Here is a 26,113-nt window from a genome sequence, read left to right on the forward strand (position 1 = left end):
TAAATATTAGAAGTAACAAAGATAATAGCAATAAAGCTTTAGTTTCATCTATTAATTTGATATTTATATTTTTCAATTAATAAAAGATCTTGCTAAAGATAAATAAATAACTCAAAACCTTTGCATTCTCCTTTATCTACAATGTCTATAATTATTTCTTTAAGAAAGGTTGATTTATTAAAGATTTTGTTATTTATATACTTCATAGTTATTTTCTAAAGCTTTGGTATTAACTTTCTATCTATTATATTATATAATATTTTATTTAGAACACTAAAAATAATTATATTCATATCTCCTAGGTTAATTTCTTCCCTCCATATTATTTTAAGGTGCATATTCTTTTTCCAAATATTATTGCAATCTTAATTGTACAAGTAGATCTTTTAACTTTTAAAATGAAAAATTTATTCTTGTTAAATGTTTTTACTCCGAATTTTGTATTTAAGATCTTTGCCACCATTGAGTCACTTTGCATTATAATAAAATTCTAACATCTTTGCATTATAATAAAATTCTAACATAAGACTAGAAAAACACATCAAGCATGCTTATTTCAAGATTTAAAATAGAATATCCTATAAACAAATATAAGTTTGTTTTTTTAAAATATTTTAATTGATAAATTTACAATACTAATCAATTATATAAAATTTACATGAGTAAATCTACTCTATTTGAAAAGAAGATTTAAAAATATATAAAATAAAGAAAATATTTATTTAATAATTTAGTGATTAAACTAATAATTTAATCCTAAAATATCAATCTATGAAAATCATCTTATAATATGAATTTGTTTTATTTTAATAATCTATAATATAAATCAAATAAAAACAAGATGTTATTGGATAAGATATGGGCATATCTTCCTTTTTATATAATAATGAGATATATAGAAAACTATTCATACATTATGTAATAAATCACAAATCTTCCAAAGAGTTAAAATAAAAACAAAATGCAAAAGAAGAATGATAAAAGTATAATAATATATAAAATTAAATTTAAAGAATATTAAAAATCTAATGTACATAAAAAATAAAAAAAATTATATACTTTTCATACCAATAAAAAAACAAAGAAAGAATCAAATCAAGGATAATTTGGAAGATGCATAAAAATTTGTATTTTTTGAAGATTTTTTTATTGTAGGAATAAAATCACCCAAAATCCAAATATTTGAAATCTAAAATTAATTAAAAAAACACAAGAATAAAGTCAACTCAAAAAATTACTTTAGATTCTATTCAAGCTTTTAGAAAATATCAAATTAAATCTTTTAAGAAATTTAATGCAGTGAAAAATACGTATATATATATAAAATAAAAAATTATTAAAAACTCACACCCCATCAGTCCAGATTCCATTAAAAATGACTATTATTAGGTCAAAAGTATTAACATATGTCAGCCCATCTCCTAAAAAGCAAAGTCGATAGGTTGGACGATGGAACTAAGCCAGTAATGGCATACACGACAGGCAGGTGTGATGCAGTGCACACCAAACACTAGACATTTGAGCCAGCTACACAAAATTCATTGCCTGACCGAGGGAACATTCCGGGCACATTATAGGCTTCAAGAATCATTCAAGATTTCGTCAAGATAATGTTCCGCTGCGACTGCTGGTCACACAGCCATCACTCAAATTCACCCACTCGAACATCCAGTTTCTTGCTTCGCCCACCGGTCGCCAGAGTGACAAGGCACATTACAATCGAAAATATAATAAATAGAACAAATCCACCAATGAAATCAACTCCGACCACTCCACAACAACCTCGCCCGATGCGGACCCCGGCCTGAAGAACTCATGCCATGCACCACCGAATGGAAACAAATGTTTGGGGAAGGAGCAGCTGGAGCGGCGACCGGCAATCGCCAGTAGAGGATAGCATCCGAAGGATGGAAGGCGGAGTTAAGAGGTGTGAGGCCTTATGACTTGTCCGTTTCTCTCATCTCGCAGCTCCCATCTCATCTCTCTTCATATCCACCCCTGCTGCTCGTGGTGCGCGTTTGCGTTTGCGTTGTCTCCCGGATTCTCATCCCTTGCAGTAGCGCGCAGGTGTCACTTGTGCTCCGTCTGGCACCATGGCCGCCCCCGCTGGTAAGTACTTCCGCTCGAAATGTGTGGCTTGGTTGGGTGGTGGCGTGCGGGTCGTTGGGGGAGTTGGGGGTCGTGTTTGGTGCGAGGAGGGGAGCTGGGTTGAGGTCTGGAATCGTGGAGAGTGTTTGTGGCCGGGATGGTGTCGCCGGTGGTCCCGCCCCGTGCACCGGGTGTGCCACAACGACTGGGATCCTACGGTCTCCGGGCGCTTGTGGTATGTTTGATGGGGCGGAGGAGGCAAAGGCGGTGGCTGAGAGAGGTCTTCCGGTGCGCATCAGGGTTGTCGCGGGCAGTGTTTGCGGATGAGGCGTCGTGCGGAGGGTTGGTTAGTGAATCTGCGCGAGCTATTTTGACCGGGTGCGAGGAGTTGTGATCGGTCGATGGTGCGGCGAACGCGCGCTGCGCAGCGCAGCGGTTGTGTGCGAATCTTGGGGAGGTGGGTTTGTGTAGCGGAAAGGGAGAATGAAAGCGCCGCGCGATTCCACCGGTGGAAGGCGAGCGTGTGGTCGTTTGTGAGGATCGGAGGTCGTGGCTAGGTCTCGCAAGATTTCTTTGTTCGTGGGTGCCCGTGACTGGTTGGGGGGGGGGGGGAGGGGGCTGGCGAAGAGCGCATCTTTAGTGGTAGGATCAGCAGCAGCGGTGGGCGGAACCGGGCGGGTGGTTCCGCCCAGCGTAATTGCGCAATGGAGTGTGACGTGTGCAGCACGGTCGCGTGGGGTGGCCGGACCCATGTTAGCAGTGATGCGTTAGTCCTTCAACGTGGGTGCAGAAATCTAGCTGAGTCGGGAATTCGGGAGCAGTTGCGGTGAGCGAGGGCGAGGATTAGGTCAGTGGTGGGGAGGATGCGGTATGGTGAGGGGAGGGGGCAAATTGTCCATCGCGGTGTCGAAGTGGTGCAAATTTAGGGCATGTGGACGCGGAGGGGTTATCTCCGTGTCGGTGTGCGAGGTCGTTGGTGGCTACAGCAGAGCTGGCATGGGAGAGAGATGATGGTGACGATGATGATTGCGGGGAGGGGTGGTCGGTGGACATGGCATTAGTTTGATGGATTGTGGGTTGCAGATAAGGTTGGAGATGTGGAAGAGAAGAAGGCTCCGGCCGCGGCGGGTGCTGAGGAGAAAGCTGCGGGCGCATCGGGCGCTGGAGTCGGTGGCGAGGAGGGAGGAGCCAACCCATTCGATTTTTCAGCCATGTCTGGGCTGTTGAACGTACGTCCCATCCTACTGCACCTTGCTGTCGCGTGTTTGTGGTGGGGTTGACGGCCGTGGCCGTGGTGTCGAGGGAGGGTCGTCCTCCGTTGTGGTCGCACAGTCCCTGGTTGTGGGATGGTGATGTTGTCGGTGGCAGTCAGGGGTCAGCATGACAGGGCGCGTTAATGTGAGACGGGGGATTGTGAGGCCGGTTGTGGAGTCCGAAGCTTGGGAGTCGTGGAGTGGACAGGGGTGCGGGGTGTGTGTTGGGCTGGGCATGGGCATGGGCATGGTTTTGTGGCGGGCATCAGAGCCGCACAATGTGGTTGCGAGGGTGTGGACGGAGGCGTAGTGAGCGAGTTTAGCAGGGATGGAAGCGATGCGCGGAACGAGATGTGGGATCCGGCATGGACAGGAGTGCGACGCGTCCGTGGTGAGAAGAGTGGGAACGAAACACGGAATGGCGCACGGGTGTCATGTAGGGGATTGCAGGAGAGGTTGAAGTCGTTGGGTGGTGTGTGGGGTGCACTGTTGAGCTGAAGTCAGGAGCCAGTGGGTTGACAACGACGATGCTCATGGAATGACGAATTATTCGTGACGAGGCATCGAGGGGGGGACTGGAGGCTAGAGTTGCTTGTCGAGGAACGTGCGGGTTGCCGGAACACGGTTGCTCATATCGCTGCCGCTGCCGAGCGCTTGGACGGTGTGGACATGTGTACTGAGTCCACGTTAGGAGTTGGCAATGGAATTGTGAAGGAGACGTGGTGGTGGTGGTGTGTTGACGCAGGCGTTGTGCCGTTTCCGTGTGATGCGGTTTGTTCGTGAGGGGGTGATGGGACGTATTTTGGAAGTGGGCAACGCGTTGCTGACAGTGTGTGTGTGGTGGTGTTCAGGATCCCAGCATCAAGGAGATGGCGGAGCAGATCGCTAAAGATCCCGCATTCACCCAGATGGCCCAGCAGCTGCAGAGCAGCGTGCAGAGTGCTGGAAGCGGGGGGGCTCCCCAGTTGGACCCGAACCAGTACATCAACGCGATGCAACAAGTGATGCAAAATCCTCAGTTCATGACCATGGCAGAACGGCTCGGCAACGCCCTGATGCAGGTGCGGTAGCGTTCGTTGGGTGGGGTGGTTGGTGGAGCAGGGAAGGGGGTAGGAAGTGTATACGGATGTGTGCGGTTAGAGTGGTGGCGTAGGTGAAAGGTGGTAGTAGAGGAGGGGCTCGGGCATGGTAGGTATGCGAGGGGGACGGGGCCCGGCGGCACGTTTTGTGAGTGGTCTTGTAGGGGGATGTCCAGTGCATGGTGGTAGTCCTCGGAGACCTTTGGGGGCGTGTCCGTCCTTGAGTGAGATGAATGGTAGCGAATGGGAGATTGCTGGGATTGCAGTGTCGGAGGAACAGTAGACGGGGGAAGTCTCACCAGTACGGACACGCGTGGATTGCAGGACCCCGCAATGTCGGGCATGCTGTCGAACCTGACGAACCCCGCGCACAAGGAGCAGCTGGAGCAGCGCATGGCAGCGGTACGAGAGGATCCGACCCTGAAGCCGGTGCTGGAGGAGATCGAGACCGGCGGCCCTGCTGCGATGATGAAGTCAGTTGTGGGATGTTAGTGTTTGTTTGGTTGTATTATGCATTGATTGATTTAATTTTGTTGTGGTGGTTGGGCGAATGGAGCGTGTTTGTGAGTCAATGCGAGAGGCGGGCGGTTGGGAGGGCGATGGGAGAGTCTGAGAGGTACTGGGATGTTTGGTTGCAGGTACTGGAACGACCCCGCAGTCCTGAGCAGGCTCGGGCAAGCCATGGGCGTGGGTGTGCCGGGAGCGGACGGGCTTCAAATTCCTGGGGAGTCGGCGAATGATGAAGAGGAGGAAGAGGGTGAGGAGGAGGACGATGAATTGACCGTACATCACACCGCCAGCACCGGTGACGTGGAGGTATTGGGGGCGGGGGGGGGGGTCGGCGCCAGGAGTCGTTGACGTTATGAGCACGTTCCCTGAGCCACTGTTGGCGTGGGGTTGCTCGGTTGTGTCGTGTAGTGGTGACTGGGGTCGCAGGGGGGCAGAGCTAGAGGAGGGAGGCATCTTGGGTGTCGATTCTGGATGGTTGATGGTGGCAGGGAGCAAGAGTGGGTTGGGCGAAGGGCGCTGGTGTGGTTATGTCGTGGGGTGTATGCGATGAAGGTCGGGAGGAGTGACGGATTGTTTTTGGTGGTGGGAATGTGTGGGCAGGGTCTGAAAATTCTTCTACGAGACGGTGCAGACAAGGACGAGAAGGATGCGGAGGGCAGGACTGCGTTGCACTTCGCGTGCGGTTATGGAGAGGTGCGCACATTTATGCCAACCCCGCTGCGTTTGTTGTTGTTGCTGCTGCTGTTTAGGTGGGGGAGGGGAGGGCATGTCCGGATGCTGAGAAGTGGCGTGCAGGCACAGCTGGAAGGAGGCGTGGGCGAGCGTTTTGTGTGGATTGCGTGTCTGGAGTAGAAGGGCGATTGGTGTTTGTGTGGAGTGAGGGTGTGTGGTGAATGGAGGTCCCCTGCCCCGGGAAGTGCGGGAGAGGGTGGGGTCGACTAGTGTGCGAAGTGGTTGGAATGGGCTGGCGGGCATGGCATTGTTTTGGGTGCGGCACGTTGGGCAGGGCAGCGGAGTAACCTGGGAGGGTTGGAATGTTGCAGGTGAAATGCGCGGAGGCGTTGCTGGAAGCCGGAGCGGCAGCGGATGCGCTGGACAAGAACAACAACACAGCCCTGCACTATGCTGCCGGTTACGGTCGTGCGGAATGCGTTGAGCTGCTCCTGAAGAACGGCGCTGCTGTGTAAGATTTCGATTGCTCAGATGATATGGGTTCTACCGCGCACAGTGGTGCAGAGCACGCGAATGCGTAGCGCGGCGTTTGTGAGGGGCAGGCGTCCGCCCCCACGGGTGCGACGTTGACGCGTGGGGCGAGGGCGGGTTGCGATGGTTGATGGGTTGGTTGGGGTGGAGCGTATGAACAGGAGTTGTTTTGAAGCGCATTGCAAGGGGTGGGACGTAGGCTGAGAGAGTTGGGCGTTGGTTGTGCAGGACTTTGCAAAATTTGGACGGGAAGACGCCAATCGACGTGGCAAAGCTGAACAACCAGGACAAGGTTCTGCAGCTGTTGGAGAAGGACGCTTTCCTGTAAATTGGTGGACGATGATGGTGAGCTGTGCGGAGGCCGCTACGAGCAACGTCAGGGGCACAGTGTAGTCGATTCTCGGGCAACGAGAGTGGAGACCATTGTGGTTGGATACCATGTCGTAACGATCGTAGAGTTCTTTGCAGGGCGTAAGGTGTAGTTCGTAGTGCTGTGCGGAGTATGACGTTGCGCAGCTGTAGTTGTGATTTTTGTTAGAGCGTCTATCTGAGTCGTGTAGGTTTTGTCACGGTCGCATCCTGTGGCCCGTCCGCGCACTGTGTGTATGTATGTTTTCTTGAACATCGGTTTAAGGCGTCACAATCGAGAATTTTCGTGAGGGTATGGGTGATTGAAGGGTATGCCTTCATAGATGCCCCACAGTGTTGCGTCGTGCTAGCTTTTTGGCTTAACATTGGCGTGTATGGTCGTGTGGCAAAACATTAAGGCGAATGGTTGCAGTGTGTTGCAGGGCTGTTCAGAGCGAGGTCGGGGAAAGGTCCATCGCGGTCCCTCACCATGAACCGTTGATGATCTTTAAGCTGGTTACGCTGGGTGTGGGAAATGGTTGTGGTCGGACTTGGAGTATTAATATTCCTTGAGCGTGGTTTTTTGTGTGGAGCTCTGATTTGGTGGAAAATATTCTTTTGCATTCCTCTGCATTCTTTTTCTCAAGTGATGAGTGAATGGGAAAGCAGGTGGTGGTTGCTACTCATTGCAGGTGGATAGAGAGCTGTATACGTCGATATCGAGCTTAAGCGTCCGGTTGGCTTGACGTCGTCGTATATGGTCGTGTGGCAAAGCATTGAGGCAAATGGTGGCAGTGTATTTCTTTATAATTGGAAGCTAGGCCGGAGAAAGATCCAGTGCGGTTCCTCACCATGAACGTTCGATGATCCTGAAGTTTATGCCGCTGGGAGCAGGGAATGGTTGTCGTTGGACTTGGAGAGTTAATATTCCATCGTGGATTTGTGAGTAGATCCTTGGTTTGGCGGAAAGATGGAGGATATAGCATTGGGTGATGGATGTTGGTGATGGATGCTGTTTTTGAGGATTTGTTTTTGAGCATGGAAGCTTTGCTAGATTTGTAGGACAGGTCAAGTGCTGGTGCGCTGTTTTTCGCATCACGCCATCTCATGGTCAAGGGATCATCCATTGTATTCGTCTTGTATGAGTACATGGTTTATAAGCTTCTTTTGGGCAAAGTTATACAATGCAGAGTTTTACAGGAATTGCACAATTAATTGAATTTTCATTGTGCTTTACGTTGCAATGTAAAGAAATTATACAAAATTCATTGAGTAGGAGTAAGCAACGATGCTCATTTATTACGATCAATCAACATTGATATTCATTTTACAACTTAAATTCATTTTATTATAAAAGAAAATAAAAATAAAAACTCTCTGACTTTATAATGATCGACATCAAGTTTTATTGTAGGTTGGATATTTTGGGCTGTCTTGCTCAAAACCAAGCAAATGAATTTATTTGCAATATTTTTATGACAATCAAAGTTCACTTACTCCAGCCACATCAAGTTTACTTTTATTCATGTTGAAATCATATTTTATAAATGACAAGTTGCTAGTAATGGAAAGCTTAATTAAATTGCAAAGTCCATTGGGAGGAAAATTTGAGCAATTATTGTTTTTTAATACTTTGGAGTGTAGGCATGAAGACTAAAAAGGAAAAATCATAACTTTTCACCAGTCTTTTGTAAAAGAACCATAAATAGAAGAATTTTGTGCTTGATTTTTTTGATTCTACATTGCACACATTTTGCATCCTTTGATTATCATCTTTCTCTCCTCTATAAGAGAAGCTAGGATATCATTGTTAAATACATGTTTATATAGGGATTTTATAAGAAATAAAGTCATTTTATTATTTTATATTAATAGTTTTTATCTTTATAATTATATTTATAATTTTTATAGTTTTCATATTAAAATTATTATATTACATTTTATATTATATCTTCATTGTAAACAAAATTCTTTAGCAACAAAGTTTTATTGGAATTTTATGAGTATTGTCAACTACAACAAGAATTGTTGTCCAAAAATTAATGCAATTCATTACAACAAAGGCACAAATCATTTATCTTTCCTAGATTTGTGCCTTCATTGTAATGAAATACATTGATTTGTTTATGTCCTTAGGTGCAAATATTGATTGATTTGTGCTTCAAAGAAATGTTCTATATAATTTTAGAATAAATGGAGAATTGTGCTATATAGCAACAACATTGTTACGAGAAGAAGGTAATGATCCAACTTATGCACAACTCTATATCTATGATGCATCATTTGTACAAGATAGAAGAATGAGATGTAATTGTAATTTATTTAGCCAAATTATGTAAAAAATTGGAGAAGTTTTGAGGGGGAATAATCCATTTATTGGATTATATAGATAGGTACATGAAATACTATCTTAGGCCCATAATGAAGGAGTCGTAGAAGTTGATCTTGTTGTTTCTTTGCACTTCATGAATGAGAGCAATAGACATCAATATAATCTTTCTACCACTTTTGAAGGAATTGCTATAGTATTACTTGGAGATGGATTGGAATATAATGCACTTTGTGATATTATTATTTGCCTACATAATAATGGATTATTAGAAATGATTCATGAAGCTCATCTAGCTCATTTGCTCCTTCATTATGTTCTATTTTTTTTGCATGAAATCCTTGAATGGCATCTTGACCTAAAAATGCAAAATGTAGTGATAGATATTGCTGAAGAAAAAAAAGGTGATAGACAAGAAGATTAGAGAGACAACAACCTTACACAAATGGATTATTTTGCTTATCGACTTTTTTTAAGGCCTAACAAATATTCCACATTTTTTTGTAGAAGAAAGCTATTACAAGAATTTATGGTTGATGGATGGGCAACAACTGAGCAATCTTATTTGCAATATCTACGTTACAATCAAAGAAATCTATGTGCTGATTTATACCAAGGATTAGTAGTTGTTGTAACTCATCAAAGTATTGGGCATGAAGAAAGACAATATGAATTAAATAATTTAGGATGCAAGATCTTACTTCTATCATCACATATTGGAAGTACAAGACATATGATAGAAATACTTCAAGATTCTATGGCAATTACAAGGTTTTATAAGCATCTTGATATTTTTATGATAGTGACAAAAAATCTAAGATGGGCCAAAATCTAGAATGAATTGCTTCAAGGACAATGAGCAAGTGAGTGGCTAGATTTGGATGCCCATGTATTTGAGCTCAAGAGACATGTAATTATGGAAGATATAAAGAAAGGAATTATCTTTGGTCATGTTGTTACATATGTTTATATCGTTGAGTTTAAAAAGAGAAACTTACTCATATACACATCTTGATTTTTTTTGGATAGAAAAAAGAAGATTAGATGCACTAGAGATGTAAATCATATGGTTTTTACAAAATTTCCTAATGAAGACAACGACCAAGAACTATTTGAAGTTATTCTATAATTCATGGTACATGGTTCATGTGGAATGCAATATCCTCAAGCATCTTGCATGGAAGACAGTTATTGTACAAAGAGGTATGCAAAGGTGTTTGTGGAAGAAATAACAATGATTACCAATGGATAGCCTCAATATTCATGAAGAAATGATAAAAGAATGTTTGAAGTTCAAGGAATGATTGTTGATAATAGGGATTTTATTCCATTTTATCTAAAAATAGCTTAGAAGTATAATTGTCATATTAATGTTGTGGTATATGCATCTATTTGTACTATCAAGTATATCCACAAATACATCTATAAGGGTCATGATTGCATTACAATGCAATTTGAAAACCAACAAGACGAGATCAAACAATATTTGGATGTAAGATACATTGAAGCTCCAAAGGCTATTTGGAGACTATTTAGCATGCGGATCTATGAAGAAATACCAAATGTTGTTTGTTTGGTCTTTCATCTACTAAAAATGCATAGAAACTTTGTTATAAATGAAGCTATTTATATGCATATTTACATACACATAAATTTATAAATGAAGTAAATTTATATTTGATTTTTTAATATAATTTAATATTTTTTTATATTTTCACAAGTAGTTCTTTAAACTAAACTACTTTTTTTTGTATATTATCTATGAAAATGGCATGGGTTTACTTATCCTACTTCATACCTAAAAGCTCCATTGTGTATTTTATTTCTTTTTATTTGTATTATATTGTATTTGAATTTAAAAAATATTCTGTGACTTATATAAATAGATTCATTAGAGTCATACTTTCTATGACAATGACATAGGTTCATCTAGATATTTGCAATGGAATCCAATTAGTAATTATACAACTAATGGATTGAGTTCTTGAAGCAAGAATTCTTAGAGGAAAATTTGCTGAAAACTTGGTATTTATTCTAAGGATTACATTAACTTCTACAACAAAAGATCTTTTGTTTATTCTAAAGAGTAAAGAATTTCCAATTTGTCTTGCATTTGCAAAACAATAAATAAATCTCAAGGACAATTGGTGACGCATGTTGGTTTAAATCTACAAAAACCTATTTTTTTCCATGGTCAACTTTATGTAGCACTCTCTTGATGCACTTCCTCCCATTCTATCAATGTTCTTCTTCCTAGAAATGAAAATTTAAATTCTACATTGAATATTGTTTTCTTAGAAGTTTTAATTAGATAAATATTATTAATTTATATTTATATTTATATTTATTTATTTATTGACTTTAGTACATCTTTAAATGTCTTAACAAACTTTAATTATTTTTTAATGTAATTTAATGTTTTTTTTATATTTTCACAAGTAGTTCCTTGAATTAAATTAACTACTATTTTTTGTATATTATATGTGACAACAGCATGGGTTTCCTTATCCTACTTCATATCTAAAAGCTCCATTGTGTATTTTATTTCTCTCTATTTGTATTGTATTGTATTTGAATTTTAAAAAAATTCTATACCTTACATAAATAGCTTCATTAGAGTCACACTTTCTGTGGTAACAACACAAGTTCATCTAGTCAATCCATATTTGATGAATGTAGATTTTCTAATACATCATAATGCCAAAAGTTGAAACTCTACCTCAATATAACAAAAGAGCATGCCAAAGTATTTACATTTTGACCTAAAGCCATAGTTGAGTTGGGACAAAGTTCAATGCAATGTATACCATTTAACTACCAAGTCAAATGTAATTATTGTATACTTAGCCTGTGCGATCGTACAAAATTCTTGAAGAATGTTACCAAGACTCTTCTATGTGCTTACAACCAAAACACCACTTCTTTGGTTATTCAAAGGGTTTCATACCTAATTTAAAATGAAAGATCCTGACTCTTGGCAACACAGAAGTAGTCCTCAAACACAAAATGTACTTTTATATTCATGTTCCAGTATCAAGGTAGCTATCCCTGCGCTCAACTCCTTGCCATGTGTTACTGGACATGTGCCTTTCGAGCAAACCGTGATGGGTGCCAACTGCTTTGCACGCAGTTAATTAAAGAAGTTACATGGCTGAATAATAAAATAGTGGGAGCCATTTATGTATGCTACCTACAAGTGTGGATAGTGCACAGGTAACAATGGCTAAGGTGGAATAGTGCAACAGTTAAAATCCATCTCCGTTCGAATTCATGCCAAAATCTACATATCCGATTACCTTGTAATACTACATTTTTCTTAAAAAAACTTTTACAATATTGCTCGCATGTCGACTATGTGCTCTCTCCAGCCTGCCCTTACACGTAAAAATGAAGATTTTGGATGATGTGGACTAGTGAAGTGGGGGGCATCTATGAAGGCATACCCTTCAATCACCCATACCCTCACGAAAATTCTCGATTGTGACGCCTTAAACCGATGTTCAAGAAAACATACATACACACAGTGCGCGGACGGGCCACAGGATGCGACCGTGACAAAACCTACACGACTCAGATAGACGCTCTAACAAAAATCACAACTACAGCTGCGCAACGTCATACTCCGCACAGCACTACGAACTACACCTTACGCCCTGCAAAGAACTCTACGATCGTTACGACATGGTATCCAACCACAATGGTCTCCACTCTCGTTGCCCGAGAATCGACTACACTGTGCCCCTGACGTTGCTCGTAGCGGCCTCCGCACAGCTCACCATCATCGTCCACCAATTTACAGGAAAGCGTCCTTCTCCAACAGCTGCAGAACCTTGTCCTGGTTGTTCAGCTTTGCCACGTCGATTGGCGTCTTCCCGTCCAAATTTTGCAAAGTCCTGCACAACCAACGCCCAACTCTCTCAGCCTACGTCCCACCCCTTGCAATGCGCTTCAAAACAACTCCTGTTCATACGCTCCACCCCAACCAACCCATCAACCATCGCAACCCGCCCTCGCCCCACGCGTCAACGTCGCACCCGTGGGGGCGGACGCCTGCCCCTCACAAACGCCGCGCTACGCATTCGCGTGCTCTGCACCACTGTGCGCGGTAGAACCCATATCATCTGAGCAATCGAAATCTTACACAGCAGCGCCGTTCTTCAGGAGCAGCTCAACGCATTCCGCACGACCGTAACCGGCAGCATAGTGCAGGGCTGTGTTGTTGTTCTTGTCCAGCGCATCCGCTGCCGCTCCGGCTTCCAGCAACGCCTCCGCGCATTTCACCTGCAACATTCCAACCCTCCCAGGTTACTCCGCTGCCCTGCCCAACGTGCCGCACCCAAAACAATGCCATGCCCGCCAGCCCATTCCAACCACTTCGCACACTAGTCGACCCCACCCTCTCCCGCACTTCCCGGGGCAGGGGACCTCCATTCACCACACACCCTCACTCCACACAAACACCAATCGCCCTTCTACTCCAGACACGCAATCCACACAAAACGCTCGCCCACGCCTCCTTCCAGCTGTGCCTGCACGCCACTTCTCAGCATCCGGACATGCCCTCCCCTCCCCCACCTAAACAGCAGCAGCAACAACAACAAACGCAGCGGGGTTGGCATAAATGTGCGCACCTCTCCATAACCGCACGCGAAGTGCAACGCAGTCCTGCCCTCCGCATCCTTCTCGTCCTTGTCTGCACCGTCTCGTAGAAGAATTTTCAGACCCTGCCCACACATTCCCACCACCAAAAACAATCCGTCACTCCTCCCGACCTTCATCGCATACACCCCACGACATAACCACACCAGCGCCCTTCGCCCAACCCACTCTTGCTCCCTGCCACCATCAACCATCCAGAATCGACACCCAAGATGCCTCCCTCCTCTAGCTCTGCCCCCCTGCGACCCCAGTCACCACTACACGACACAACCGAGCAACCCCACGCCAACAGTGGCTCAGGGAACGTGCTCATAACGTCAACGACTCCTGGCGCCGACCCCCCCCCCCGCCCCCAATACCTCCACGTCACCGGTGCTGGCGGTGTGATGTACGGTCAATTCATCGTCCTCCTCCTCACCCTCTTCCTCCTCTTCATCATTCGCCGACTCCCCAGGAATTTGAAGCCCGTCCGCTCCCGGCACACCCACGCCCATGGCTTGCCCGAGCCTGCTCAGGACTGCGGGGTCGTTCCAGTACCTGCAACCAAACATCCCAGTACCTCTCAGACTCTCCCATCGCCCTCCCAACCGCCCGCCTCTCGCATTGACTCACAAACACGCTCCATTCGCCCAACCACCACAACAAAATTAAATCAATCAATGCATAATACAACCAAACAAACACTAACATCCCACAACTGACTTCATCATCGCAGCAGGGCCGCCGGTCTCGATCTCCTCCAGCACCGGCTTCAGGGTCGGATCCTCTCGTACCGCTGCCATGCGCTGCTCCAGCTGCTCCTTGTGCGCGGGGTTCGTCAGGTTCGACAGCATGCCCGACATTGCGGGGTCCTGCAATCCACGCGTGTCCGTACTGGTGAGACTTCCCCCGTCTACTGTTCCTCCGACACTGCAATCCCAGCAATCTCCCATTCGCTACCATTCATCTCACTCAAGGACGGACACGCCCCCAAAGGTCTCCGAGGACTACCACCATGCACTGGACATCCCCCTACAAGACCACTCACAAAACGTGCCGCCGGGCCCCGTCCCCCTCGCATACCTACCATGCCCGAGCCCCTCCTCTACTACCACCTTTCACCTACGCCACCACTCTAACCGCACACATCCGTATACACTTCCTACCCCCTTCCCTGCTCCACCAACCACCCCACCCAACGAACGCTACCGCACCTGCATCAGGGCGTTGCCGAGCCGTTCTGCCATGGTCATGAACTGAGGATTTTGCATCACTTGTTGCATCGCGTTGATGTACTGGTTCGGGTCCAACTGGGGAGCCCCCCCGCTTCCAGCACTCTGCACGCTGCTCTGCAGCTGCTGGGCCATCTGGGTGAATGCGGGATCTTTAGCGATCTGCTCCGCCATCTCCTTGATGCTGGGATCCTGAACACCACCACACACACACTGTCAGCAACGCGTTGCCCACTTCCAAAATACGTCCCATCACCCCCTCACGAACAAACCGCATCACACGGAAACGGCACAACGCCTGCGTCAACACACCACCACCACCACGTCTCCTTCACAATTCCATTGCCAACTCCTAACGTGGACTCAGTACACATGTCCACACCGTCCAAGCGCTCGGCAGCGGCAGCGATATGAGCAACCGTGTTCCGGCAACCCGCACGTTCCTCGACAAGCAACTCTAGCCTCCAGTCCCCCCCTCGATGCCTCGTCACGAATAATTCGTCATTCCATGAGCATCGTCGTTGTCAACCCACTGGCTCCTGACTTCAGCTCAACAGTGCACCCCACACACCACCCAACGACTTCAACCTCTCCTGCAATCCCCTACATGACACCCGTGCGCCATTCCGTGTTTCGTTCCCACTCTTCTCACCACGGACGCGTCGCACTCCTGTCCATGCCGGATCCCACATCTCGTTCCGCGCATCGCTTCCATCCCTGCTAAACTCGCTCACTACGCCTCCGTCCACACCCTCGCAACCACATTGTGCGGCTCTGATGCCCGCCACAAAACCATGCCCATGCCCATGCCCAGCCCAACACACACCCCGCACCCCTGTCCACTCCACGACTCCCAAGCTTCGGACTCCACAACCGGCCTCACAATCCCCCGTCTCACATTAACGCGCCCTGTCATGCTGACCCCTGACTGCCACCGACAACATCACCATCCCACAACCAGGGACTGTGCGACCACAACGGAGGACGACCCTCCCTCGACACCACGGCCACGGCCGTCAACCCCACCACAAACACGCGACAGCAAGGTGCAGTAGGATGGGACGTACGTTCAACAGCCCAGACATGGCTGAAAAATCGAATGGGTTGGCTCCTCCCTCCTCGCCACCGACTCCAGCGCCCGATGCGCCCGCAGCTTTCTCCTCAGCACCCGCCGCGGCCGGAGCCTTCTTCTCTTCCACATCTCCAACCTTATCTGCAACCCACAATCCATCAAACTAATGCCATGTCCACCGACCACCCCTCCCCGCAATCATCATCGTCACCATCATCTCTCTCCCATGCCAGCTCTGCTGTAGCCACCAACGACCTCGCACACCGACACGGAGATAACCCCTCCGCGTCCACATGCCCTAAATTTGCACCACTTCGACACCGCGATGGACAATTTGCCCCCTCCCCTCACCATACCGCATCCTCCCCACCACTGACCTAATCCTCGCCCTCGCTCACCGCAACTGCTCCCGAATTCCCGACTCAGCTAGATTTCTGCACCCACGTTGAAGGACTAACGCATCACTGCTAACATGGGTCCGGCCACCCCACGCGACCGTGCTGCACACGTCACACTCCATTGCGCAATTACGCTGGGCGGAACCACCCGCCCGGTTCCGCCCACCGCTGCTGCTGATCCTACCACTAAAGATGCGCTCTTCGCCAGCCCCCTCCCCCCCCCCCAACCAGTCACGGGCACCCACGAACAAAGAAATCTTGCGAGACCTAGCCACGACCTCCGATCCTCACAAACGACCACACGCTCGCCTTCCACCGGTGGAATCGCGCGGCGCTTTCATTCTCCCTTTCCGCTACACAAACCCACCTCCCCAAGATTCGCACACAACCGCTGCGCTGCGCAGCGCGCGTTCGCCGCACCATCGACCGATCACAACTCCTCGCACCCGGTCAAAATAGCTCGCGCAGATTCACTAACCAACCCTCCGCACGACGCCTCATCCGCAAACACTGCCCGCGACAACCCTGATGCGCACCGGAAGACCTCTCTCAGCCACCGCCTTTGCCTCCTCCGCCCCATCAAACATACCACAAGCGCCCGGAGACCGTAGGATCCCAGTCGTTGTGGCACACCCGGTGCACGGGGCGGGACCACCGGCGACACCATCCCGGCCACAAACACTCTCCACGATTCCAGACCTCAACCCAGCTCCCCTCCTCGCACCAAACACGACCCCCAACTCCCCCAACGACCCGCACGCCACCACCCAACCAAGCCACACATTTCGAGCGGAAGTACTTACCAGCGGGGGCGGCCATGGTGCCAGACGGAGCACAAGTGACACCTGCGCGCTACTGCAAGGGATGAGAATCCGGGAGACAACGCAAACGCAAACGCGCACCACGAGCAGCAGGGGTGGATATGAAGAGAGATGAGATGGGAGCTGCGAGATGAGAGAAACGGACAAGTCATAAGGCCTCACACCTCTTAACTCCGCCTTCCATCCTTCGGATGCTATCCTCTACCGCGGGATGCCCGGTGCAGCCTGTGCTGTTGCCTGCAGTCGCCCAAGAACAGCAGCACGCTTGTGGAGCCTTGATGCGGTGGCCCCATACGACCATCAGTCGCCCCGGAGAGCTCGGAAGTGGCTCGACGGGTTGATCTCGAGTTCGGTTTTTGAGCTTGTCATATTCCGCAACTACCGGTGGATGTCAGCCAGCGGTTGGATGCTGGCTGGCTTGGTACAGGGGAGTTCGGTTTGTGCCTCCGGTTACCAGCGGTCGCGGCGAAACATTATCCCAACGAAATCTAGAATGATGCCAAAACTTGTGCGAGGGCTTTGACCTGCTCGCACCCGGGCTTCGCTTCGGTGTGGGATGGAAAGTCGATGAGCTGTCGCGGAAACCGACCCCAACGCTGTGCACAGCTGCATAACCACCTGCAACGAGTGATTTTCCCAGCCGCTGCCCCTCCTGTGGCCCCTCTTTTGTGAGGCGGAAGGATGGGTTTTCATCGAACCTTGTGGGTAGTGTATGATCGTGTTCTGATGCATTGAGGCTTGGGACTGTTTTCCGCAGATCTCCTGCTGTTGTGCGTTGTTTTTGAGCATGGTCGTTTGCTAGCTAACATTTTTTTGTGTTTGAAAGTTTGTTCGTAAAGACCACACTAGTTGTCATGCGTTTCTGGTTCAGTGAGGAAATATTGGTAACAATTGGATTGTGTGCATCTCGGAGGTTAGGCGGAGAAGGCATGAAATCAGAACAAGAATATGAATTTTGGTGTTTACCAATGCTAACAATAGATGTTTTCTTGTTAACAATCATTTTGAAAATTAAACAAATGTTAGCTTCTTCAAATAGTTCGAAAGGGAATAGGATGATTGGTGAAGGAATGGAGAAGAAGAGGTATGAGGATTTTAACAATTATATTATGCCAGAATGGATCTTATTTTGAAAGTCACAGTTTAGAAACAATTTTCTACCTGTGGACTAATTAAGTTAGTTGTATAGAATATAATTCACTGTGATGGATTTTTAGTAGAAAATAAATGAGATAAACAATATTTTGTCAATTGTCTTTTTGTTTGACTTAAACTTATTAATGGTTCTTAATTTCAGAATGTTTAGAAGAGTTTAGTGTTGTATTTGTTTCTTATCAACTAAATCACATTATAAACTATTACTATAAAAATAGAATTGATAAGAATTTATTTACAATAGTAGAAAAACAATAGAGATGACTAGAATTATTATGATGATATTTGATGATGTTGTAAAGTGAGTAGAATCCAAAGATGTTGTTTTGTTAAGGATTTTTGACAGTCTTGATTAATTAGTAATAAATATCATTGTATAATCTTTTAAAATAGTATTATTTTTCTATAAAATCTTCTTTGATATGTATTCTTTTGGTCAATTCAACCAAAATAAAACTAAATAAGATAAGAAAATAATTACAATGAATTACTAAGAGCCAATACATGTTATGTTTATTTATATCTAAAATCCTCAGGTATTGTAGTCCAATTTTGCAACATACTCTAAGCTCAATAATTCTCTCCATCATATATTTTGTCATTAATAAAACTTTCAATATGAACATGAATATTAAATTTGATTTTTGATATATATATATATATATATATATATATATATTAAGTATAAAAATTAATATCCTAAAAAATATATCTTGTGATTTATTATTTATTATTATATTTTGATTAATCATATATTTTGAATAATGAAAGAAATAATTCTAGTACTAATTATTGGAGTTATTTCAAATTTAAATTGCTTCTAGAAAAATATATCAAAGAAATTTTTTGCACTCTACAATAAATATTTTATGAAGTTGGTTTTAGTTGTAACTAAGTTACATAAGTTTTTTCTAATTAAGCTAATCATTTGAGCATTATTTTTTATTAGATAGTTCAATTTTATATATGAATGTTTTTTCTCAAATCAAACAATTGTCTTTTAGGCTACAAATACTTTAATACAACATTGTTATATTATAAGTTTTTTTACGTAGCTTCATCTTCACTTTTTTGTACCTACACAAACATTCTTTTAAATTGGTACTATGCACTGCTTCTTTTATTGCTTTAAATAGAGAAAAAAATTCAGATACAATAAAGCTTCTTTGATGATGTATTGCTACTTGTGTTTTTATTAATTATATTTTTAATTAGTATTAATAATTAAAAATAAATATTTATTTATTAATATAGTTATCTTATTATATTTTCATATATCTTATGTTTTATAAAAGGTGTTTTAATAAGCATCAAATAGATTTCATGCAAAAATTATGTAACATTTATTAATTCAATATTAATGAAAATTTCTTCCTAGTCATTAACTTGACTCAGTCTTCAAGTTGACTTAATAATATGTAACATTGAATAATTTATGGTGGAGAGTCAATCTATTACATAAAAATTAAAGATAATTCATAAAAGTCTCCTAAGATTCAACCATGTGTTTTATTGACATAGTTCACTTCTCATAAATCTTGTATAAATTCCTTGACATTGGTTGTAAGAATAGCTACTTATACTTATAAAGTCATTAGAATTGCACATTTTATACATAAAATGATCACAAAGGCCATCTTTGTGATTCATAGAGATAATTTATATCTACTAAGTTTATGACAAATCAATTCAAATTGGTAGTCTGAAATCTTAGAACAATATATTCATGAGAGTAGTCACTTAATATTATAAAAATACTCTAAAGGAAACCAAAGGGCTAGTGGTAGAGGTATTCAAATGCTAGACTCCACTCTTTCTATCTCAAATCTTTTTTACCTGTGCAAGCCTCTTCTGTACTTGAAACCACTCAATATAGTGATAGAGAAATATATTCAATGCATAAAACTTTTTATTTGCATATAAAATGAAACTAAACATGGTACATTAGATCCATTGTGGAGGCATTTACTATAAGTTTGGCTATATTGTTTTATTATTATTGTCATCACCTATTGGATTGTATCATCATCAAACAAACTTGTAATTTTTTTCTTCTACAACTACAACTACAAGCAACAAAGATTTGTAACAAACTACCATCCAAACATAATTTAAAGATATAAAAATCATGTAGACTATTGTTGAAATGGGACTAAATTCTCTTTAAGATTTAAAACCCTTCCAATCTATAGCAATATAAATCCTATCACAATATAAGACAAAATAGATCAGAATCAAACTAAAGAGAACTAAATAAAATAAAATAATGAAAGACAAAATAGAGCAAACAAGAATAGAATACAACAAAATAAAAAAAATATAAACCAAATTAAATTGAGAAAAAATGACCAAATCTACAATTGATCAAATATCCAAATGGCCTTGGCTAATCCTATTTATACTTTATCCAACCATCTTAGAACTTTCTAGAATGTCTCTAAAGGTGGATTCTTTTTAAGATAATTATTACTTTTAAAAGGTCCTAAAGGTAGATCCCAATAAGATAATTTCTTCAAGTCTTTTTAGAATGTTCCATGGTAGATTTCATATGGACCACCAATCTAACTCTAATTCTAAAAACTTCTAAAAACTTCTTAAAAATGGCTCCAACTACCTATCTCTATGCATCAATAATATAAATGCTCCGTTACAATCTTTGTTTTACTTCCAATGGTATTTCCAAATTGTTTCTTGACAATGGATGAAGTTCTGTGTAAGTTTTTATATTGCTTTGTAAATGGAATAATCTTTCTTAAAGACTTTGTACTAAAGTTGTAGATGTCCATTGCCACAGCAAAGGTAGCAGTGCTCCAAAATATTGTCCACTTCATACTCCTGTTGATCATCAATTATAAATGGTGGTAGTGGTGGTTAATGTCAATCCAAGAAGTACCTTGGTTCAATATGAAATCCTTTAAGTTTTAAAATATAGAAGATCAGATAGACCCGAATATGTAGTAAAAGCTGAAGGTGGTGTATAACATCAAAAATCACTACAAAAATGTAGAAAGATTGAAGCCACTAAGGTACCAACTTACAAACTTGGATTGATGTAGCAAGTGGAAAGTTGGCATTAGAGAGTAATACCTAATCATCCTTCTGAAAGATCTTGTATTGTTGGTAGTAATCCGCGTATTTCTTCTATCATTAATATGTGGTAAAGAAGTAGTACTGTGCTTCTTGCAAGGCTTTCGTAAGCTTTTATATAAATTTTTTCATTGTTGGATTGTTAATGTCAATGGGACAATGGAGAGTTGTTGGTATAATGAAATCTTAATTGATATTAATAAAAAACGGTGAATGATTGATACTTGCTTGAATACTATTATTATAAGCAAATTCTAAAAGCATCAAATATTTATTCTAGTCATTATGGTGAACTACCATAAATACTTATAGTATATCCTTCAAGGTTTGATTAATATGCTCCATTCGTTCATTTATTTAAGGATGAAAGGTCATAGACATTACAAGTTGTATTTCTAGTAGTTTAAAAAAACTTGCTAGAAACTTCCCATGGAGTATGGATCTCAATTTGAAACAATGACATGAGACAATCCATGGTGATGAAAGATAATATTGAAGAAGATCTATGCAAGTAATAGAGCATCAATATTAAAGTGTTTTACAACCAAGTGAAGTTACTTTAAGAGTTATTCCACAGAGACAATAATTGCTATGTCATTGTGAGGTATCTATGGCAAACATGTAATGAGATCTATGGTTCCATCATGTCATAGGTAGTAGAATTTGGTGGAATAGCTTAAGAAATACTACATTATGTGCTTTATTACATTGGCATAATTTGCAAGAGTACTTAAAATCTTAAACAACATGATCCAAGCTTATCCAAAACCATGCCCTTGAGATACATTCTAGAATCTTTTCATGCCCTAGATGCTTAGATTTTGAAATGTTGAGTCTCTCTTGAAGTATGTACATTATTGTATTATAATTATTTATAGTATGTAAAAAATTAATTAAAACATATAATATATTTATAAGTATTGATATATATTAGAGTAATTCATATATTAATTTAAAAAGAATTGATGTAAAAAAAATTATTTTGAGGTTTATCTATTTTGATTATAGTATTTAAATTATATAAGATTTAGATATTAAATATAAAATTTAAAGAAAAGATTGGAATTAAAAGATAAAGATTCAAACCTCTTAGAAGCTCATTTGGAAGAATGAAAGTAAGCTATGGATGGATGAAGGTAAGAGGTGAAGGTTTTCATTCCTATTGATCAAAAGCCGTATTCAATAGATTATGAGGATGCTGTTTGTGACCATAACTAGGATTTTGGTGACTTCAAAAGAGACATTTGAGAATTAAAAGCAAAAGTAGTAAGGTTTAGGATTTGGTTTACAACTTATATAAAAATTTTAGAGGATTTGGAATTAAGATGATGAAATTATAATTGTTTCAAGTTAAGATATCTTTTTAAGACATATTATTGTTCTTTTGAAGATACAAGGAGTTTTATAATAGCTTTTGGAGATTGAAAATTTTAGTTGCAAAGATGATTTCAAGAACTATATCTTTTATAAAACAATTTTTGCATTTGCAATTTATATGAAAGAATTATAGAGCGTTGAAGACAACACATGTAAGTGAGTTATTTTGTTGATAGTTGAATACTTAATTTTTGAGATATAAAGAAAATTATACATAAGTATATATAAACAAGGATTTAAAGCTATTATTAGGATTTTAGTAATATCTAAAGATTTATAATGAATTTGAAGTTTAAATTTGTTGTAGTAATTTTTAAAAGTATATTAGTACTTTTTGTGAAATTTTGATTTGTTTGGATAGTCCAATCGTAAGATATAAGCTATTTAAGTTTGGAAAAAAATCACCTTAAGAATATATAAGGTTTTATAATATTTTTATCTTATTTTGGATGATCTTTGGTACTTGGGACTTATGTATTGATGTAATTTCTTCTATAAGAATAATTATACATATATATATGGTATATATATATATATATATATGGTATATATATATATATATGGTATATATATATTATCTTGAGACTTGATTGAATAATTAGTGACAACCAAAGTCCAATGCTTTTTTAATGTAAATTTTTTCTATGCCAATATATTGGTGCTTCCACTAAAAGAATTTCAAGGCACTAAATTTTTCATTAAGTCCAGATGAGAGATCAATTCTAAGATTTTCATTACTACGTGGATTGAATATCCATGATTTTTCAAAGCATTTATTCAATTTATAGAAGAGAGGTAGTATATACAAGATAGAAATACTACCAAAGCTTTATAAATAGTGGTAGATAAGGTTCAAAGATTTGATGGGAGGAATATCACTAAGTTCTTAAAGATTTATACATGCAAAATAGAGGTCCATCAAGTTTCAAAAATAAAAATGATTACCACCTTTGATTTGGCAGTCATACCACAAATTAGAGAGAAAGTGTAAGAGTTGCATACTAAAGCTATGTTATGGAAGAAATTTGAAGAACTCTTGAGAGATAATGTTTTTGAGGAAGATTTAGAGATAATGACAAAATAGACCTTTTTGAAATGGATTGCGCATATGCCAGGGAATTAAATGGCTCCAAATATACTAATCAAGAAATTTGAGACTAAATTTAGATAATTGCTATGGCAAGAGAGGTAAATCTTGGAAACAAAGAAAATTGGATATTCTTGTAAGCAACTGATGAATACTTGGAAGATAAGTTGCTCTTTTGCATGGCAGATAAGATATATGAGAATGGTTTTATTAATAATTAAAACTTAATAAAATAAAAAAATGAACTTTTGGCCAAATAATAAAATATTAAGACTTATAGTTTAATATTAAGGGTGAAGCCAATGCCTACATTCCAAAATGTAGTGCCACCTCAAAAAGTGAGTATGATTGTGAAGGATGACACTCTTCAAGAATTGATTAAAGACATATAAGACTTGAGAGTAGAAATGATTGACTTGAAGAAATCATAGATGACAAGCTCATCAAAGATAATTGAAGGATCAAAACAATTTGTGGAGAAATGTATGTAGTGTGATAATCCAAACTATAAGTATGATAAGTGTGATAGTTATAGGGTTGAAATCAAAGATGGTATTATATATTTCAAAGAAGGTAGGATAAGACTTGTAAGATCAGATGAGCCTTTGAAGACTAATTTTGGAAAAGGTGGTATGAAAAAATTGATAGAAGAGTAGATATCAAAGAATAATGCCATAAAAAAGAAAGAAGTTGATTCTTATTCTATTATAGTTGAGCAAAAAGTAGTTAATGCTAATTCCTTATGAAATATAGAAGCCATAATTAGAGAAGTTGAAGCTATGAAGAAAATAACTGGATGGAATGATCTAATTGATATTATTAGCATTAAAATATTTTTATGTAGGAATAAATATAATGATAAATTATATGATACTATAGTTAAAAAAAAAAAATAGTCATGAAGATAATGTTGTTGAATCTTAAAATAAAAAGAAGTCTGAAAGGAACAAAAAAGCCTCTAAAGAGTAGAAATCAAAGAAGCTACCTTCTTTTATTTATCTTAGTGGTACATCATTACTAAACGAGTGGTCAAAGAAGGACAAAGAGAAGGAGAGAATTGACACAAGTAAACATAAAGATAAGAATTTTGCTTATAAGCTTTAATATGACATTGAAATATCTACAAAAATAAAAAGTATTTTAGAAGAGAGGGTCTTGGATGCCAAAATTAAATTCACTATAAGAAAGGCTCTTGATATAGCCAAGAAGGATTTTTATGAATTGATTATCTATGTAATAAAGAAGAAGAGACAAATAACAAATGAAGCTATTATGAGAGAAGCATTGGATACACAAATAACCATAGATGATGAAGGAAAAATTGAGCAAGTATTTGCATAGTTTGTAATGTCAAAAATTAAAAGTAAGGGTGATATGAAAGATGATGCTTCATTTAAACATATTGAAGTTATAAAAAAGTATTAAATAAAATATACATCTTTGAAATCTATGAAAATAAAGAAGATTGCATAACAAGCATGTATAAACACTTGTTTTAAATGTGATAATGATAGAATGGAAAGTAATAGCTATTCAATTCTTTATTGGACAAGAGCTACTATAGAGACATATGTAAGATTTGAAGATTTTAAAGATCCAGTTTTGGCCTTATTTGATTATAGATTTGAAATAAATATCATATCAAGGCGGATATATGAGAAGAGTAATTGACCAATTGATATCAACCATGGTTGGATAATTCAAGTTATAAACAATAAATAAGGTAATTTATATAGAACTTATTTAGCAGTAAAGATTAGAATTAGAGATATGGAAGTGGAGCAAAATTTCTTTGTATAAAACTTTGCTATATATCTAATAATACTTAGCTAGCCTTATCTTACAATTGCTAGAACGGAGATTAGAGTTTTTAATGATGATTCACATTATGTCAAGATTTGTAATTGAGATGGAAAAAAAATTATGCAATTTATTACTATGAAACTTATTCATGAGAGACACAAAGAACAATTAAGAGAAATGCCTTTGAAACTAGAAAAAAAATTTGTCGATTTTTAGAGAGCACCTTTATAAGATGGAGATACATGGATACAAATGAATCATTTATAAACTCTAATGTAGATAATATGAGTTTTGGATTTTTAAACTTCATTAGTAATGGATTTGTGAATATTCAAAGGATTAAAGATTTAGATTTTATAAATAAAAAAAGATAAAAAATTAAAATAAACTTAAAAAAATGGATTTAATTTTAAATGATGAATTTGTTGTTGGAATAATAAAAGAAGTAGGTTTAGAAGATGATTTAATAAAAAAATTAGAAAACTTAGGTATAAATATGGATAGAAATGCTATATTAGAAATATACTGAAGAAGGACTTATGAAGAGTTAAAACAGATGGTAAAAAATGGTAGATTTTCTACAAGCTATGGATTGAAACATGAGATCAGAGTTCAAACTAAATATAAAGCTGG

The 26,113-nt window shown here is 40.5% G+C and overlaps 2 protein-coding genes across 8 annotated transcripts; one reads left to right on the forward strand and one right to left on the reverse strand.

Moving 5' to 3' along the window:
* The first annotated feature begins 1,962 nt into the window (after positions 1-1,962).
* LOC112285408 (ankyrin repeat domain-containing protein 2A) lies at positions 1,963-7,696 on the forward strand. 6 transcript variants are annotated; one of them, XR_016504399.1, is made up of 10 exons: positions 1,963-2,109; positions 3,172-3,317; positions 4,193-4,402; positions 4,745-4,893; positions 5,059-5,236; positions 5,531-5,623; positions 5,974-6,113; positions 6,362-6,478; positions 6,915-6,951; positions 7,174-7,696. XR_016504399.1 is itself a non-coding variant. In XM_090252345.1 (10 exons), exons 1-8 carry the CDS (start codon positions 2,094-2,096, stop codon positions 6,459-6,461), a joined length of 1,032 nt encoding a protein of 343 aa, XP_090108471.1. In that variant the 5' UTR covers positions 1,963-2,093; the 3' UTR covers positions 6,462-6,478; positions 6,925-6,951; positions 7,174-7,696. The 6 variants fall into 6 exon arrangements, 4 of the variants coding, with proteins under 4 accessions (XP_090108471.1, XP_090108469.1, XP_090108470.1 ...); XM_090252345.1 differs by having other exon boundaries at positions 6,925-6,951; XM_090252343.1 differs by lacking the exon at positions 7,174-7,696 and having other exon boundaries at positions 6,915-7,114.
* Positions 7,697-12,281: 4,585 nt separating this feature from the next.
* Positions 12,282-17,100, reverse strand: LOC112285969 (ankyrin repeat domain-containing protein 2A). 2 transcript variants are annotated; one of them, XR_016504401.1, is made up of 8 exons: positions 16,954-17,100; positions 15,748-15,893; positions 14,663-14,872; positions 14,172-14,320; positions 13,829-14,006; positions 13,442-13,534; positions 12,952-13,339; positions 12,282-12,703 (listed from the first exon to the last, which is right to left on the reverse strand). XR_016504401.1 is itself a non-coding variant. In XM_024527399.3 (8 exons), the coding sequence occupies exons 1-8, from the start codon at positions 16,967-16,969 to the stop codon at positions 12,604-12,606; spliced, it is 1,032 nt and encodes a 343-aa protein (XP_024383167.3). In that variant the 5' UTR covers positions 16,970-17,100; the 3' UTR covers positions 12,282-12,603. The 2 variants fall into 2 exon arrangements, 1 of the variants encoding a protein (XP_024383167.3); XM_024527399.3 differs by having other exon boundaries at positions 12,952-13,091.
* Between the last annotated feature and the right edge of the window lie 9,013 nt (positions 17,101-26,113).

The sequence above is a fragment of the Physcomitrium patens genome, chromosome 8 (assembly GCF_059467195.1).
Source record: "Physcomitrium patens ecotype Gransden chromosome 8, ASM5946719v1, whole genome shotgun sequence".
In the NCBI taxonomy this organism is placed as follows: Eukaryota; Viridiplantae; Streptophyta; class Bryopsida; order Funariales; family Funariaceae; genus Physcomitrium; species Physcomitrium patens.

Bases quoted from the DNA above. Each gene is read 5' to 3' on its own strand.
- LOC112285408 (XM_090252345.1), top strand. The intron at 3,318-4,192 runs GTACGTCCCATC...GGTGGTGTTCAG, and splicing joins CCATGTCTGGGCTGTTGAAC to GATCCCAGCATCAAGGAGAT. The intron at 4,894-5,058 runs GTCAGTTGTGGG...GTTTGGTTGCAG, and splicing joins GGCCCTGCTGCGATGATGAA to GTACTGGAACGACCCCGCAG.
- LOC112285969 (XM_024527399.3), bottom strand. The intron at 14,873-15,747 runs GTACGTCCCATC...GGTGGTGTTCAG, and splicing joins CCATGTCTGGGCTGTTGAAC to GATCCCAGCATCAAGGAGAT. The intron at 13,092-13,441 runs GTGCGCACATTT...GGAATGTTGCAG, and splicing joins TCGCGTGCGGTTATGGAGAG to GTGAAATGCGCGGAGGCGTT.